This window comes from Petromyzon marinus, chromosome 1 (genome assembly GCF_048934315.1).
Source record: "Petromyzon marinus isolate PM22_M1 ecotype Great Lakes invasive population chromosome 1, UKy_Petmar_22M1.pri1.0, whole genome shotgun sequence".
Taxonomy (NCBI): Eukaryota; Metazoa; Chordata; class Hyperoartia; order Petromyzontiformes; family Petromyzontidae; genus Petromyzon; species Petromyzon marinus.
The window spans coordinates 25,721,691-25,740,672 of record NC_133667.1 but is presented as its reverse complement, the minus strand read 5'-3'; the positions used below and the strand labels follow the sequence as shown (position 1 = coordinate 25,740,672).

The following is an 18,982-nucleotide window of genomic DNA, read 5'->3' as shown; positions in this document are numbered from 1 at the left end:
ATAGGTGAATGTCCTTCAACCAATCCAAGGCGGCAGTAGATGCTGCGATACCGCCAGATTGTGCATGGATGGCGCACTCGTCGGTGATGTGTTTCACGGTTTGGGCTTTACCACAGTCGCAGATTGGTGAATCTTTGATTTTACATTCATGGAACGTGTACGCACACCTCCCGTCCTGCGTCAGTGTGGTCCACAGACGCCGTGAGAGAAAGAATCGCGGCACTTCCACGGTCGGGTCCTCAATGATGTTTTAGCCGCACACCCTTCAGACTATCGAGTACCGGTGTATACAAGTACAGTACAACAGTAGATTAAGCTGTATTGCCCTGTGCTACCCTCAACGTAGCCCAAGTTTCTATGTTAGGGGCTTCATCATGACGGTGCCAGAGCCATTAAGATTCTGGGTTTCGGCACCAATAACCCCACAAAACCAAAACATTGAACAATAAAACAAATTCCACTTAAATTCCCGCTTAATTTGGTCACACTGCAGGCATAATTTAACAACCATAATATAGGTTTTTTGGGGGTGTTAGATCGCATAAATATAAATCTGTCGTTAAACCCATCACCACCCGACACAGCCAATAAGTAAGGTTTGTCACACAAACAGAACATGCCAATTCGTTCCTAGTACAACACATCGGTGTGTTGGAGAGCAAATACATAACATCCACAATCTGAGTACGACGTTTCGCCAGTAATAACAACTGGCATCACCAGGTGGCAGGCAGATTTGTGAATGTAAATAAAATCGGACGACTAACACATGGCAAACCACCCTTCGTGAAAACTTGAAGGGGAGCTGTTAAGAGGTTGTTGGTGAGGCCCGTTAAAGATAACCCTCCATTGAAACATCATGTTCCAGAGGCCGTGCCCTGTCATGATGCTATCAGGCTGTGATCATTGCGAAGTTTTGTGTGGAATAGCCTCGACAACTTGCATGGCAAGGAGAGGACCTCGTCCCAAAGAGGACTGACAATACGGCTTCACATTTACATTCACATGATTAAAAAGGTTTCAACAAAATGGGATGCCGTGGGGTTTCTTTTTTTTCAAAGATTGTTTAATAAAATTCATTTTTTTTAAGAGCTGGATTTTCTCAAAAGAATTACAGGAAAAAAATAGAAAAATAAAACGTACAGTAAGAATGTCTTATCAAAAGTATAATCGATAACAATGTGCTTTATTTACCCAGCAAAACCTCGCTTAGTCTCAACACTTTTTCCAAACGGTCCAGCTTGAGGATATTTGGAGAATTTTTTTTGTTATGTTTTAGTTTGGCTTTATATGGAGGGAAGCCAGTTTGCCTGGAGAAAACCCAACATGCTTGCGAGGGGGTCATACTGGATAAATAAGCGATAGGTATTTGTCAGCAACCTACTTGCTGCAATGTAATTTGTTGGACAGCAACAGCCAATGAGAAATTACCTCGTCTTAGGAAACTCGTAACCAGGTTCCAAAAGTATATTTCAAATACATTTAAAACTCTTGTTATTAACAATGATTAAAGAAGCAATTATAACAGGTTAGTCATAAACAAGCAGCGGTAGTTATTTAAATAAAATATTTGACAAAGTATGTTGCGTATAATTTTTTTTACACATTTGGACCAACCATCTGAAACATGTTTTCCCCCACTGGCCATACCAATTCTCAACATTGATAAGCGAATGCACCGTGGTAAAGTGTATATACTTTACTATGCTTTTACGAGTTTACACTCTGTTAAGCGACAGAACAGCATGAGTACTTACCCAACGAAAAATGTGCCCACAACTGTGTGGCAACGCCTTATATCTTCGCATTGCTGAAATTTACTTTTCTCAAAGTTGGTTTCTTTTGTATATTTTTGTTTTGTTCAGACAGAATACACGAAATAGTTTACAGGCCTGTTGAGATTAATTTAAGTCCCAACCAGTCCAGGATTTGGCGTGTTTAGACAAAAGCTCTTGTACTACGCTGATGCAGAAGGCACACTGGTCGCTTGATTAAATGTATCGTTAAATTAAACAGCCTTATTGATAAATGTGCATGTTAAGAGATTGCTTACTAACAAGCCCCGCTGCAATAAATGTGGAATCATATGGCAGCTGATATCTTCCTACGCCTTTGTGAAATTAATCATTGGCTAAGTTTTGTTTATGAAAAATACATTTACGATTCTGCGTGTAAAGCGCTTTTATACCATAAATGCAGAACCAAGTGCTGCACTTGCGATTATAATAAATTAATCAAATCAACATCTTTTCAACTGCAAACTACTGCGGTTTGCCATGCGTTATCACAGGTGAAATTGAGGCATTTTTGGGATTCTTAAGTTCATTAGAATGCCAAAAAAACACTGAAAGGCCTATACCGACGCTGGATTCATACTATTGAAGTGTTTAAAAAAATAGTTGCCAAAAGGCATAAAAACTGCCAGATTCATCGGTGTTATTTGAACCCAGTTGCCCGTTATTACAGTTACAATGATTTCGCAGGCAATCATATTGTGAGTTCTTGTCAATAACCGGTGGATAGAGGCTGGATGAGAGCTCTTGACTTCCCTTTCACCTTGGTGACTCACCCCAGCAAGTTAACTGAAAATAGGCAGAGCGCCCAGGCAAAAGGCACGGAAGGGCCTATTTCGGCAGATAAAGCTTAATTGGTATATTACAGAAGAAACGACATTACTCTAAGCAGATATATAAGCATTTATATGTGAATAAGGTGCAGAAATGTTGTATGTATTTACAATACTCATTTTACATAAGCTAAAACGTTTTCTTCGACAATCATTACACAAATTTGCTCAAAATACTGCCAGATAATGTGAAACGTCTGATCATACGAAGACATTTCAATCAATTACAAAACAATCTCCCAAGTCAGGTCTCTGTCACTCACATTTCAGTCATTTAACGCCCAACAACTGGGCGAGTAGAATTCATGATGGCAAGGTTACGGTCACACGGAGACGGCACGGATTTTTTTTTTAGCGTTCTCCATCATAGGCGTAGAGTTTCTCTGGACACTCCGGTATCCTCAAATGTGCAACAAAAACTCAGTGAGAAATTGGTCAAACTTCCCAGGCAAAGGACCTTCAGCTTCACGATTGAGGCAGAGATTATTGGTATTTCAGCCAATCGCTGAAATAAAACTCCACCATGATCTCCTTGCAGTCAATCCTAAAGGTAATTTAATTTTTAATAAGTCATTTATCCAGAAAAGCCTCACTGAGTCTCAAGACTATTTTTAGAAGGTTCCTGTATTGGTATGATTGATCAATGCCTTTCTGTTGTTTCACATTTGAATAAACCAGAGTATTTGGAGAAACCCAGGCAGGCAGGGGGATGACACTCATGTTCTACGATACAATATCAGTAGGTAGCTTACTTGCTTTACTGATGTACAGTTTATTATTTTACTAACAGTACCATGTAAGAAATATAATTATGATATTGACTACATTTATGATTAAACTGAAATAAATTCTCAGTTCGTCAACTTGACTTGGTTACCTTGCGATTTTCTGAATTATCTGTTAAATCGCCTGCGATTTACGACCAATCGGTAACCGTGATTTAACTACAATGTAATTTTTATACAGCGTCTAAATGGGACTGCAACCCTAGACGCGATAAAGAAACTATGGGAATATTTGTTGAATACAGAGAGGCAGTCGGGCACGTATATATGCATGTTGAACTTATTTCGCACCGTACGTAGCCAACCGTGTTAATCGGAGGTGTGGCATAGGCAGAGGTCAAAAGCAAGGCTTTGAGCCTGGACTTGAACAAGCGCGCGGGGGAATTGGCAGCCGAGATGGCTGGGGAAAGGCAGCTCCAGACAACTGGGGCAAGAAGTGATTGAAGCAGCCTCCCACTGAGGAAAGGTTGACTAGGGCTTATAGAACAGCTTTGATTGCTGGAGTGTGATTTATTATAAAATTAAACGCAAATGACCGTGTGCAATACCAATCAGTGTAATGAAAAAAAACAAATATGGTTCACACTAAAGGCAAGCATTGACAGTGATGCATACGCACAAACAATATCTTCCACCTTTGTCAGGAACACTGCCTCATTGTAATAATTTAATATTACATGGTGTATTGCGTTATGTATGTTGAGTGGATCGTGTTCACATATTACTTTGTGTTGTTTTGTGTATTGTGTTGTTTTTGTATTGTTTTGATGTGACTGTGTTATGCATTGCGCTCTGAATGTGTTGCGCATTGCGTTGTATTTTGAGGCGTGAATTGCGTTTCATTTGTCCATGTCATGTATTGTGTTGTCATGCTTGTGATATGTACGTGTTGTATTGTTGTTTCTTAGTTTGATTCTGTGTTGTGTTGGTGTTATGTTTGGTGCTGCATCACAAACACCGTGATATTGGTCCTCTATTAAACATCCTAGACCTCAAGGCCGAATTAGGCATCAAGCCCACATCCAGGCCTGGACGTTTTCAGGCCCAAAGCCTCAGTCAGTCCCGGGCTTGGCAAATGTTTTCAGGTGACCACCGCCTCCGTTTTCAGTAAGAGATGGTTGAAGCCCATTCGATCGGAACCCCTGGTTCATTTCTTCAAACTTGATGGACGCCCCGAAGCCATTTCCAACCTAATGAACAAAAAGTAACACATACGAAATAATCATGCACACGCATGGATTCTGTAATGCTTTACAAAATGCATTTGTCCTCAGAAATATTGAATTCGCGATATTTATGTTACGTCCATCAAAAAACCCACAATGGAATTACTTCATATGGCTTATGACTCGTGATGTCAAGAGATGATGTCATTAAGTGTGAGGTCATCGCCTTGACTGGCAAAGCAGAAACTTTTAGTGCTGTTTTTTGTTTCTTACAAAGGCTTTGGCAATCCTTTGATAAATGTGGCCAGTATTCTCTAGAATAATAAGTCCCGAATAGCAATACTACTTTATATTAAATATATTTTTGCATTGCATCATCTTTGCGAGTTATCGTGATCCCCACTTTACATGCACACAGACAAAGCTACACGAATGCCTCGAACCTGAATTCGATAGTATTAAAATGAATTTCAAACCCTGGAGACAAACCACATATTCAAGAGATATATAACACTCTTAGAGGAGAGCACTGAGCAAACCTGGAGAAACCTGTAGTTGCATTAGAGGGGAGAAAGTGATCCCACTGAGCTGCGTGTTTGTGTGTGTCAGCAGAATGGGAGCTGTCGTGTCGCGGTTAGCGCTACGCTGCGCTACGAGCCCAGTGACCCGGGTTCGATTCCCGCTCATGGCTACCAACACCAGTGACGATTATCTGAACCAGTCCTGGGCCTCCCCTAGGTCGACTCAGCCTCAAATGAGTACCTGGTGCGGTGTGTAAACATCGCCACTGGAGAGGCAAAGGCGGCTGTGTGCGGTGATGGCCACCCATCCCCTCGCGTGCCATACTGGCCTTTATAGGTTCTCGTGAACGGCACTTGCCCCAACAGGCTATCACAGGCTACACGGGGGATCTTTGTCTTTGCTTCTTTGCAGAATGCCCCTGGGATTAAAGGGTGACAGCGGGGATCTCACCGAGCCCCGTGTCCGGGTTCCGTGGCCACTGGAGGATGATGTTGATCCCCTTACGAGTTCCGTGTAGCCGCAGAGACGCCGCGCGATTCGAACGTACTCGTCACGCACCTGCGCACGAGAGCACGACGGTTGGGTTGACAGCCTTGCATTGGACGGATGTTCCTGGTTATTAGGTGTGTGTTGCTTCATGTGTTTGTCTTTTGTGAATGTGGGCTGTCTCGGGGCCTCCAGCCAGCGAGCCATCGACACTTCACGTGGCCTAAAGGTGCACCCAGCCTCGTACAAGTGCTGTGGTGATGTCACCGCCACTTAGTGGCAAACGGCGATTTGTTGTCGTTTTTGTGTAGTTAAGAGGCAATTTCTTGGGGGAGCATTAGTCTAGTGGTTAGCGCACTGCACTATGAACCCGGCGAGCCGAGTTCAGTGGTGAATATTTTAACTAGTCCTAGGCCTCCTCTAGCTCAAATCGGCCATAAATGAGTGTCTGGCGTGATGTGTAACCATCAGCACTGGGGAGACAAAGGCAGTCGGGCTTGGTGTTTTTCACACCCCTCCTGCCCATGCACAGCACTTGCCCAAAAAGTCTACGAAAGTTGCATGGGGGATCATTGTTTTATGTTTGTTTATGTGTGTGTGCGTATATGTACACGTGTGTATGTATATGTGTATTTATATTCCTGGGCCTCCCCTAGGTTAACTCAGCCTCAATTTTATACCTGTTGCGGTGTTTAAAAACATCGCCACTGGGGAGAGAAAGGTGGTCGGGCGTGGTGCTGGCCACCCACCCCTTCGTGTGCTGTGCTGACCTTCATAAGGTGCTCGCTAACAGCACTTGCCTTAACAGTCTATTGAGGCTATACAGGGGATCTTTGTCTCTTTGTTTTGTATGTATACGTGTGTATGTATACGTGTGTATGTATACGTGTGTATGTGTACGTTGTTTATAGACCTTCTTCTGCAGCAGGCAATGGAAGATGTAAATGAAGAGCCCCTGCAGAGCGGCGAACACCGTGAAGATGTAGAGTGCGAAGGCGGTGCCATCGCTCACGTAGAACAGGGCAAACACCCAGGGCACGCCCAGCAGGAAGGTGAGGGCCAGTGATGACAGCACCAGCACCCTGAAATTTACACACACGCACAAGCAAGATAGAGAGACAAGATAGAGACAACATCCCCTGGCCAGCACCACGCCTGGCCGCCTTCGTGTCACCGAGTGGTGATGTTTTTACACGCCGCACCAGGTACTCATTTGAGGCTGGGTTGACCTAGAGGAAGCCCAGGACCGGTTTAGGTAATTGTAAAAGGTGTTGGCCGTGAGCGGGAATCGAACTCGGGCTGCCGGGTTTGTAGCGCCGTGAACTAACTGCTGCACCACCGCTCCCCTGCCCCACACACGCACACACACGTACGTATAAACACACGTGCAGTGTGTAACCACAGAAACAAGACAACTCATGTAAACCTCCCTTGGTCATTTCAAACCCGTGTCTAAATTTGGAACCCTTCCTTGTTTATACATTAGGAACTCCTCCGTGTCTCTATTTTTAAGTAAAAAAATTCCAACTAGCACAGGAAAAGACACAAGAGAAATTTACCACATACAAAGCCCGCCTCCCCATCTCCCGCCCTCTTCCCAGAATCCTCCACACCTCCCCAAAGCCCGACTTACAATGACCGGAAACTTACAAAGCCTTCTATTGTTATTACCATCTCATTACGGTCCTCTAACAACATATTAAATATCCACTGCTGGGTGAAAGCCTCCCCACGCTGTATATGGGTGCAGAGGCTCAGTGGGTAGTCGCGCTGTGCGATTCCAGGCCACGGCTAACATCAGTGGCGAATGGAATATGAACCGCTGCTGCCACCTTGCTCTCCCCCCCTTTCGCCAATTGACGAGCATGGTGAAGTATGGTCAAATAATCCCCATGGCCCCCATGGCATGGGAAGGCGCTTATCCAGCAAGGGATCCACAAAGTAAAACTGAACTAGTTTTTATTTTACCAGGTAAGGCCCACTGAGCTATATGTAGCTCTTTTTCAGAAGCGACCTGGCCACAAATGAGAGCTCAACGAAGGAAGGGGTTTACCACGTGGAAATTTGCAGCAGACGAATACTCTAAACGCACGTTTCTAAATGTGGAGGGAAAAACTGGAGGACCCGGAGAAAAATCCACGTGACCATGGTGAGAGAGACGTGCAATCTCCAAATATACAACGGGCGTCAGGATCGGGATCAAATCCACGACCTCCTGTATACCAGGTGAGAAAGTGAACATCTCGCCACCATGGCACCCAGTACTAAAGGAATGTGTGTGTGTGGTGTGTGTGTGTGTGGTGCGTGTGTGTGTGGTGCGCGTATGTGTGGTGCGTGTGTGCGTGTGTGCGGTGCGTGTGTGTGTGGCGCGCGTATGTGTGGTGCGTGTGTGTGTGTGGTGCGCGTATGTGTGGTGCGTGTGTGTGTGGTGCGTGTGTGCGTGTGTGTTGTGCGTGTGGTGCGCGTATGTGTAGTGCGTGTGTGCGTATGTGTGGTGCGCGTATGTGTGGTGCGTGTGTGGTGCGTGTGTGTGTGGTGCGTGTGTGCGTGTGTGTTGTGCGTGTGTGTGGTGCGCGTATGTGTAGTACGTGTGTGCGTATGTGTGGTGCGCGTATGTGTGGTGCGTGTGTGTGTGGTGCGCGTATGTGTGTTGTGCGCGTGCGTACCGCATTGTCTCCATACACGAGACCCCGGGGGTGATGGGGTGTCTGTGCCGAATCATCTTGTACATGGTGATGCCAAGGAAGCCCAGGTTTGTCTGCTCAGACACACCCAGCATGGAAGCACGACTTAGTCTGGCTCTCCCAGTCTCCATCATTTACACTGAACTGTAATAATGCTAAACATACTTCAATCCTGCTCACTAAGTGTAACGTATTAACGATGCATCCTCGGCATCCTGGACATGCTACGGTCTGGCTCTCTGAGTCGCAGTCATTTACACTGAATTGTAAGAATCGGAAATATTTCAGCACTGACTCCTTAAGTATAATCAATCATATTCTTAGTTTTTTCGGTAAAGTCACGTTGAAGAGAAACAACAAAATAACAAAATATATATAAAACAATAAAAAATTCTCACGACGTTTCGACCATAACTCAAACGGTCATCATCAGGTGTGTCGGTTTGCATAAATTTATTTTTAAAACGGCACATTTATTTATTTATAAAAAAACGTTGGCGTCACGCGCAGCGATTGGCAGTTTGCCCAGGACTAGTCCATCTATTTTTTTTTGAAAAGAGGAGGGGGGAGACGAAATTTTTTATAATGTATGCTGTCTGAAAGCCACTGTAAGCGTGAACAATCAATCAAGAACTGAAATGATTTATCAAATCTTTCCAATGATTGCTAAGATAGAATCCATCTTCTCGGTTGAAATTGTCTCTGTGCTTGTATATGTGGATAGCCTCATGAACGAATCTCTCATGGAAGCCAGATGGCTTACAAAGAACCTCCGTCTTGGAAAAGTCAATGGCATGTGAGCCTACTGAATTAGAACAATGATCTGCTACGGCCGAGGTGTTGGTCCTACCGTGTTTAAGGTCTGCTTTATGTTCACGAATGCGGTCCGAGACATGGCGTTTGGTTTCTCCAATGTAACTACTACCACAGAGGCAACTTAGTTTGTAGACACCAGGGTATTGTATGTCCGGAATCACATCTTTTACAGATGGAACCAGATCACGGATTTTATGTAATGTGTTGAAACGGACCTGGATCTTGTGTTTATTCAAATCCGTGATCTGGTTCCGTCTGTAAAAGATGTGATTCCGGACATACAATACCCTGGTGTCTACAAACTAAGTTGCCTCTGTGGTAGTAGTTACATTGGAGAAACCAAACGCCATGTCTCGGACCGCATTCGTGAACATAAAGCAGACCTTAAACACGGTAGGACCAACACCTCGGCCGTAGCAGATCATTGTTCTAATTCAGTAGGCTCACATGCCATTGACTTTTCCAAGACGGAGGTTCTTTGTAAGCCATCTGGCTTCCATGAGAGATTCGTTCATGAGGCTATCCACATATACAAGCACAGAGACAATTTCAACCGAGAAGATGGATTCTATCTTAGCAATCATTGCAAAGATTTGATAAATCATTTCAGTTCTTGATTGATTGTTCATGCTTACAGTGGCTTTCAGACAGCATACATTATAAAAAATTTCGTCTCCCCCCTCCTCTTTTCAAAAAAAAAATAGATGGACTAGTCCTGGGCAAACTGCCAATCGCTGCGCGTGACGCCAACGGTTTTTTTATAAATAAATAAATGTGCCGTTTTAAAAATAAATTTATGCAAACCGACACACCTGATGATGACCGTTTGAGTTATGGTCGAAACGTCGTGAGAATTTTTTTATTGTTTTATATATATTTTATTGTTTCTCTTCAACGTGACTTTACCGAAAAAACTAAGAATATGAATTACTGCAGTCACAAAAGCTTTAAATCAAAATATAATCAATCAATCAAACTCAATTTTACGTTCCAATATCACCCTCAATAAAGTAGACAGTGCATATTACAGCAACATAAAACAAAAGAAACCCATCGCGACCTAACCGGCTAACACCGATGTTTTAACGAGGGTACTTAAGAAGAAATAACGTCCTGGGAATGTCCAATGAACCATCAGAATCATAACTATACCTTAGTCTGGCCCTTAAAGTCTAGGGCATTTACAATTAGCCCTGATTAACTGAACAGCCAGTGTCCTGAACATGGTGATGCCACGGAAGACCAGGGTTTTCCGTAAAGAAAGAATAATTATTTGCAGATATTTTTTTTTATTGTAAAAGCAGTTTAATCAATCCATCCATGTCACCGCTGTCAGTGAATTTGACTCGCGATCTTAAGGACACAAGCCAAAATCCTGGTTAGAGGTCAACCCATCATTCCTTTGGGATTCTTAAAATGAGCACCACATTGTTGTATGAAGAGGCTGGTCACCTCCATAGAAAGGTGGAATTTACACCACTGGCTCTGGGCAGGAAATGGAGAGCAGGGCGGCACCAGGGCTGACATTTGATTTTCACGTACGATGGAAGGGCACCAGAGATTTGATTTGAATCACCGGATGCCTTTTAGTGCCACGTTTATAGTAGCAGATGCTTCATGTTTTTCAGAGTTTTTGTTTGTCTTTCCCCCAATTTTATGCCAAATGTTCTTTTGGTGTAATGTCATGGGATGAAAAATACATTCGTATATCTCAGGAGCAACATCCTTCGTCTTAGAGAATGATCCACAGAAGTATTACAGAACTACTTTAAAATGTCATTAAAATCCCCCCCTCCAAATGTTATCCCGCTTGCGCTGTCAGTGTCCCGTCATGAAATGAACAATCCAAACTCCAGCAGATCAGTGTAACCCTTGGTGTTAAAGATTAGCCAATGGAAGCAGATATCAAAGAACAACTTCTGAGATCCCTTCAGCTGACTGCATGATCCACACTGCAGAGGGCAGTGCTTTCCCACCTGCCTTGCTACAGAAAGTAATGTCCGTCACATGACAGTCAAACTATTATTTGTAACTCTCGGTGCTGGACTTTAGGAAATTTTAAGTGGAGAATCAAGTTTAATATTTTGTTGTTGTTCAGTGATTGGTGACCGAACCGAGATCAGCAACTTGGTGCACATGAGAATCCAGTTTAACCATGTGTGACTGAAACCCGGATTCGAACCCAGAATCTCAGCAGTGCCAGCTCAGTGCTCTGACCTCCGAGAAACCCGTCCACCTCTCAGCGTTTAATATTTCTCAAAGTTGCATTTAAATATACATTTTTATTACTAAACCTCACGAATCATCAAACGAAACGAAATAAAATTGAGCATTTTTCATGATAGACATCTCAAAGTATTTCACAATCTCTACAGTGCATTACACTGTGAAAAATTAAATACGTGGAAAGATCAAAGATTAGACAAAACTTTTAAACGACATCATTTATTTTTAAGAACTCAGAGTCCTCGGCTGGCAAAGGGACAGAGTTCCACAGATGACGGATTAAAACAGAGAGCCCTGGCTCGCAGGGAAGCAGCCTTCCCATCGTTAACTGGACCTGTAATGGTCCATGCCCTGCTGTGATTCAACAAAGTCTCGGTATTGAGAGTCTTGATGCGATTTAAGAATTAATAATTTTTTTCAATCTTGATTTGAAGCTTTCGTGACTGCAGGAATCCATACTCTTTGGTTCTTTCGGTAAAGTCACGTAGGTATAAAATAAAATAAATCACGACGTTTCGGGCGCAACACAAGCATCCATCATCAGGTGGGAAAGTGATGTTCTGCTGTTGAGGCAGACTGTTTAAAAACACAACACACACAGCAGCAGACCATGGCTTCCCCACCTGATGATGGACTCTTGTGTCACGCCCGAAACGTTGTGATTTATTTTATTTTATACCTACGTGACTTTACCGAAAGATCCAAAGAGTAATAATTTTTTTTTGTCTTATTTTATCCGTATTTAAAGTTTGCACTGTTCGTCCTGTGAGTTGTATCGGTACCACGCATCTAGTTTTGTGTTGTCAGTCTCGTTCGTTGTCTAATTTATATCGTCTGTCTTGTTTATGCTCTCTCATTTGTCTTATTCGTATGTCTGTTCGTACTGTGCCCCATTTGTACCGCTGCATGTCTAATTTTCACGGTCTCATTTGTATTGGTTGTCTCCACTGCGGTTCTCTTTTGTTCTGTGTCTTTATAGTTTTATGTTGTCTTGATTGTTCTGTTTCATTTATATCTGTCCATCTCATATGTTGTTTTTGTGCATTCATCCATTGATTCAAATTAATTATCATCTTCACAACACACACAATGAATCGGATGTGTAAGAATGTGTTTGATGAATCGTATATATGTTGCATATAAACGGTTCACGTGACCCTTGCAGACACTAGAGGCACTACATTTACAATATTAGTTTGCTTTGTGTTTAGTTCGTTGCCCTTCCCCGGCACCTCCGATTAGCATGGTTGGCTACGTACGGTGCGAAAGAAGTTCAACGTACATACATAAAAAATAGAATCAAATGTTGAATAGAGTCACAAACCTGATTCGTGACAAATCATCAAGTTGCAAGGAGGACGAATAAATACAGACGAAACAGTCATTCTCTATGCCCTACCTGGTAGTCTGCAGTGGGCAATGGCTCACTGATGATCCCTAATGACCCCGAGGACCCACGTGACTGTGGTCATGGGAGTGAAGGTCACGAGTTAAAATCCTAGTTCGAGGGTCAACTCATAAATCATCCATGTGGGGTTAATAAAATCATCACAACTTTGTGGTAATTCAACGGTAGTTAAGAGGGTTATTGGCAAGGGGTGGCCGGGTGGGTCATAGGCCAAAGCTTTCAGCTGACATTACTGAGATCCTGGCTTCGAATCCAAGCGTAGTGAGTTGATAGTCTCAACCCGGGTTGCCAACGACTACACAAAAGAACTGATTACATGAAAATTTGGCTTTGCACCTAATATTGCTAATTTCCAGCTCTGAGAATTAAAAATATCGGATTGACTCTCGTGCGATGAACATTATGTTCAGTGGCAGAGTGGGTGGGAAATTGCTGCCCGCTACTCACTGAAAGGGACTTCTGAAGCAGCTCTGTAATATCTACATTCCTTGCACCGTTCTCGAACACGAAGGGTTGCACTGATCTATGGTAGATCCAAATGCATTATTGATCTCATGATACCGACAGCACAATTGTAATAAAATTAGGGTAAAGACAATTATACAACTTGAGGTGTGCTTATGGAGAGACTTGCTGCCGTGTGAATGTGTAATATCCATCCATTGGTCTCCATGGTGAAGAGAAGCCGACCGGGTTTTGTGAGCGAGGAAGGCCGTGCGTGACGCGGCCCTGCCGACTCACCGTGATCACGCACAGCACGGGGCCCGCAAAACTCCAGTAGATGCTCTTATCCAGCCAGCAGCTACAACACAAAACAAAACAACAAAGATCCCCTGTATAGCCTGAACAGATTATAGGGACAAGCGCTGCTAGCGAGGACCTATGAAGGCTGGAACGACACACGAGGGGGTGGGTGGCCAGCACCACGCCCGGCCGCCTTTGTCTCCCCAGTCGCGATGTTTACCACACACTGTATCAGGTACACATTTCAGGCTGAGTTGACCTAGGGAAAGAGGCCTAGGACTGGTTCAGATAATCGTCACCGGTGTTGGCCGTGAGCGGGAATCAAACTTGCGTCCCTGGGTTCGCAGCGCTGCGCGCTAACCGCTACACGACCGCTCCCCAAACACACGACACACACAGCATTACACAGACAACACACCACACCACAGAATTACACAGACAACACACCACACACACAGAATTACACAGACAACACACACAGCATTACACATACAACTGTCACACAAAACACACACAGCATTACACATACAACTGTCACACAAAACACACACAGCGTTACACATACAACTGTCACACAAAACACACAGCGTTACACATACAACTGTCACACAAAACACACACAGCATTACACAGACAATACACACAGCATTACACAGACACATACACACCGCAGGCACGTGAACACTGGGCCATGTGGCTCAGCATTAGAGCGAGCATCGCCTCGACGTCAGAAGGTTGTGAGTTCAAATCCTGGTTGGGGGTTGACTCAGCCCATTAACATTCTTTAATCTAGATTAGGAAATTTCCATTGAACCATAAAAATCATAACTATAGCTCAGTCTGGCCTGTTGAGTGTGGGGCGCTTCCAGTGATTCCTGCCGGAGTGAAGAGCAAGCGTGTTCCTGACCCTATCAGCCGAAGGGTTACACTGCTCTGTGGCTCTCCATTGGCCACGTTCTGTTCACGTGATACAACCCTTACTAGTTGGCTGTGTCGGGTGGTAGCGGGCTTTAACGACACATTTATATATTTACGCGATCTAACCCAAAAAAACCTCCATCATGGAATTATGAAAGCTGTTTCATGAATCTAGTTACCGCCATCACCTGTGCACTTGACTCACAATCTGATTGACAAGTTCAAATCCCATTCATAAGTTGACCCATCATCATCATAAATTCTCTGGGGTGTACAAAATAAGTATAATTTCGTGGGAAGGTCAATAGTGGTTTTCCTTTGGGCTTACCGCCACCATTGGAATGTGAAATTTCCACCAATCAATGCTTATTAAGCAGGAAATAACCTTCATATCACATCCATTACGATCATGACACAACCATTACGAGAATGAGATGGCCGTTATGAACATGACACAGCAATTGTTAACCCCCAATAGATAGGCACCCATCCTCAGAACTCAGGACCTGGGGATGGGTGCCTAACGGCACTCACAAGTTGAATTAGACGCCAATCGAATGACAGTAAAAGCTTCCACTAATAACAACGACAACTGCAATCGCATTAAAGACAAAGTGAAGAACTACGAGACGGCCATTGTGAACCCGATGGGGGCGACGTGTGCAAGGCCTCACTATGTGTCGGTTCCATGAGAGCCGGGGGCGATGGCCGATGTGAGGATCACGATGACCAATGGCACGCCGTAGCCGACAGCGTAGAGTGAGCGCACGTGCAGGTCACGTGACTGGAACACCTGTACGGGAGACGTGGGGGGTGGGGGCGATTGCAATGGGGGGGGGGGGGGGTGCTGAGACTCGTGGAAATAGACGTAGACTCGAGTCCTAAGGTTTAGTGATAAAACTCAACACTCACTGAGCCAGACTAAGGCATGTATATGATTATTTTGGTTAAGTTGTAATGAATTAGACTTAGCGAGCCGGACTAAACCATGTTTATTATTATTTTGGTTAAGTTGTAATGAATCAGACTTAGCGAGCCAGAATAAGGCATGTTTATGATTACTTTGGTTAAATTGTAATGAATTAGACTTAGCGAGCCAGACTAAGGCATGTTTATGATTATTTTGGTTAAGTTGTAATGAATTAGACTTAGCGAGCCAGACTAAGGCATGTTTATGATTATTTTGGTTAAGTTGTAATGAATTAGACTTAGCGAGCCAGACTAAGGCATGTTTATGATTATTTTGGTTAAGTTGTAATGAATTAGACTTAGCGAGCCACACTAAGGCATGTTTATGATTATTTTGGTTAAATTGTAATGAATTAGACTTAGCGAGCCAGACTAAGGCATGTTTATGATTATTTTGGTTAAGTTGTAATGAATTAGACTTAGCGAGCCAGACTAAGGCATGTTTATGATTATTTTGGTTAAGTTGTAATGAATTAGACTTAGCGATCCACACTAAGGCATGTTTATGATTATTTTGGTTAAGTTGTAATGAATTAGACTTAGCGTGCCAGACTAAGGAATATTTATGAGTATATGGGTTCCATTTTTATTAATCATTAGACTCAGTGTGCCAGACTCATGCATATTTATGATTCTTAAGAGGCCAGTGATTACGACTGAGTTTCAGAGAACCAGACTAATGTACTACTATGACTTAAAAGTTAACTGTTATTTTTTAAAACCCACAGAGCCAGAACAAGGCACTTGTAAGATTCGTAGGGTTTCCCGTCAAGGCCCGAGGCTCCCAGACGAAGATAATGTTATGTTTGGGCTGTAGTGTGAGCGCCCGAGGCTCATAGAGGCAGACTAAGGCACCTGCACGACCATGAAGTAGAGGCAGACGCCCTCGAGGCTCATCCAGGTGAACGCGGCAAGGAAGAAGTAGTGAAGAAAGTAGGCGACCACTTTACACAGCACCTGCACGCACACACGGGCGGTTGGCGAGCGCCTGTTAAAGCCGGAAAAGGCATGTGTGGTCTGCGAGAGTGTGTTGTAGATGTAGTTGTTGAGTTTGTTTTCCTTCTCACGCACCTGCGATTAGCACGGTTGGCTACGTATGGTGCAAAAGAAGTTCAACATACATACATACATAGATAACGGCACTTGCTCCAACAGTCTGTTAAAGGCTATATGGGGAATCTTTGTCTTTGTGCATATGTGGGAAGCAGTAATGCAGCGGTTAGCACGTTGTGCTATGAACCCGGTGACCTGAGTTCGATTCCCACTCACGGCCAATACTAGTGAAGATTATCTGAACCAGTCCTGGGCCTTGCCTAGGTTCATTCCTCAAATGAGTACCTGGTGCGGTGTGTTAACATCGCCGAGACAAAGGCGACTGGGCATGGTGCTGGCCACCCACCCCTTCATATGCCATGCCGGCCTTCTTCAGTGATCACTAACAGAACTTGCCCGAACAGTCTGTTAAGGCTATTCAGGGGACCTTTGTCTTTGTTTAGTTTGTTGTCCTTTCCCCACACCTCCAATTATCACGGTTGGTTACAAACGGTGTGAAAGAAGTTCAACATACACAACTGCACTTGGCCAAACAGTCAGTTAAAGGCTATATGGGGACCTTTGTCTTTGTATATATATCTGTGTGTGTATGTGAGTGTGTGCACACACAGTGTATGCTGTCTGATGCACGCCCAGCAGGAAGATGAACTCGGCGATGAAGAGCGTCGCGCACAGATTGGCGTGCACAGAGTTGCGGGCTCCATGCAACGCACGGCTCAGCGTGAACGTGGCCACGCTCAGCGCCAGGCACACCAGCGACACGGAGAGTGCGACACGCGTCAACACGGAGAGGATCGACGCATCGTGCTCCGATACCTGGGCACACACACATTGACACACACATTCACACACACACATTAATACACACATATTCACACACATTAATACACACACATTAATACACACACATTCACACACACATTCACACACGCACATTCACACACACACATTCACACACACACATTAATACACACATTCACACACACACATTCACACACACACATTAATACACACACATTCACACACGCACATTCACACACACACACATTCACACACACACATTAATACACACATTCACACACGCACATTCACACACACACATTAATACACACACATTCACACACGCACATTCACACACGCACATTCACACATGCACATTCACACACGCACATTCAGACACACACATTAATACACACATTCACACACATTCACACACACACATTCACACACGCACATTCACACACGCACATTCACACACGCACATTAACACACGCACATTCACACACGCACATTCACACACACATTCACACACGCACATTCACACACGCACATTCACACACACACATTAACACACACACACACATATTCACACACGCACATTCACACACGCACATTCACACACACACATTCACACACACATTAATACACACACACATTCACACACGCACATTCACACACGCACATTCACACACGCACATTCACACACACATTAGCACACACATTCACACACGCACATTCACACACACACATTCACACACACATTAACACACGCACATTCACACACGCACATTCACACACACACATTCACACACACGCACATTCACACACACACATTCACACACGCGCGCGCGCATGCTCACATATACACATATGCAGGGGCACTCACACAGACACACACAGATCCCCCGTATCGCCTTTAACAGACTCTTGGGGCAGGTACTGTGAGCACATATGAAGGCTCGCATGGTACATGAGGAAGCACGTGGCCAGCAACCACGCCCACCTGCCTTTGTCTCACCAGTGTTGATGTTTACACATGGCATCATTTTAATTTTATTTCGACCCACACACACAGTGGCACACAACAACAATAACAACAACAACGCTATTCCCCACTAAGTGGTGGCGATGTAATCACGGTGCTTGTGCCAGGCTAGGTGCACTTTCAGGCCACGGGAAGTGTCGTCCCCCCCCCCCCCCACTGTGTGTCTCCCCCCGTGTGTCCATGTATCTCACTGGGCGGTGAGCGAGGAAGATGGTGAAGTGGTTGCATGTCCCCCCGTGTGTCCCCCCGTGTGTCCCCCCGTGTGTCCCCGTGTGTCCCCGTGTGTCCCCCGTGTGTCCCCGTGTGTCCCCGTGTGTCCCCCCGTGTGTCCCCCGTGTGTCCCCCCGTGTGTCCCCCGTGTATCCCCCTGTGTGTCCCCGTGTGTCCCCCCGTGTGTCCCCCCGTGTGTCCCCGTGTGTCCCCCCGTGTGTCCCCCCGTGTGTCTCCCATGTGTCCCCGTGTGTCCCCCTGTGTGTCCCCGTGTGTCCCCCCGTGTGTCCCCCGTGTGTCCCCCCGTGTGTCCCCGTGTGTCCCCCCGTGTGTCCCCCGTGTGTCCCCCCGTGTGTCCCCCGTGTGTCCCCGTGTGTCCCCCCGTGTGTCCCCCGTGTGTCCCCCCGTGTGTCCCCCGTGTGTCCCCCGTGTGTCCCCCTGTGTGTCCCCGTGTGTCCCCCCGTGTGTCCCCCCGTGTGTCCCCGTGTGTCTCCCGTGTGTCCCCGTGTGTCCCCCGTGTGTCCCCCTGTGTGTCCCCGTGTGT

At 44.9% G+C, this 18,982-nt stretch overlaps 1 protein-coding gene across 2 annotated transcripts in view; it reads right to left on the bottom strand.

The window, feature by feature from the left end:
* Positions 1-1,029: 1,029 nt before the first annotated feature.
* Positions 1,030-18,982, bottom strand: part of LOC116943642 (adhesion G protein-coupled receptor L4-like) — a 69,460-nt gene continuing 51,507 nt past the window's right edge. For both annotated transcript variants that reach the window (XM_032956679.2, XM_076066128.1), the window contains 8 exons: positions 17,013-17,219; positions 16,206-16,307; positions 15,056-15,174; positions 13,461-13,521; positions 8,252-8,343; positions 6,499-6,667; positions 5,550-5,657; positions 1,030-4,601 (listed from right to left, as the gene is read on the bottom strand). In XM_032956679.2, the coding sequence (XP_032812570.1) occupies positions 4,464-4,601; positions 5,550-5,657; positions 6,499-6,667; positions 8,252-8,343; positions 13,461-13,521; positions 15,056-15,174; positions 16,206-16,307; positions 17,013-17,219 (996 nt within the window). In that variant the 3' untranslated portion in view covers positions 1,030-4,463. The remainder of the gene's footprint in view (positions 4,602-5,549; positions 5,658-6,498; positions 6,668-8,251; positions 8,344-13,460; positions 13,522-15,055; positions 15,175-16,205; positions 16,308-17,012; positions 17,220-18,982) is intronic.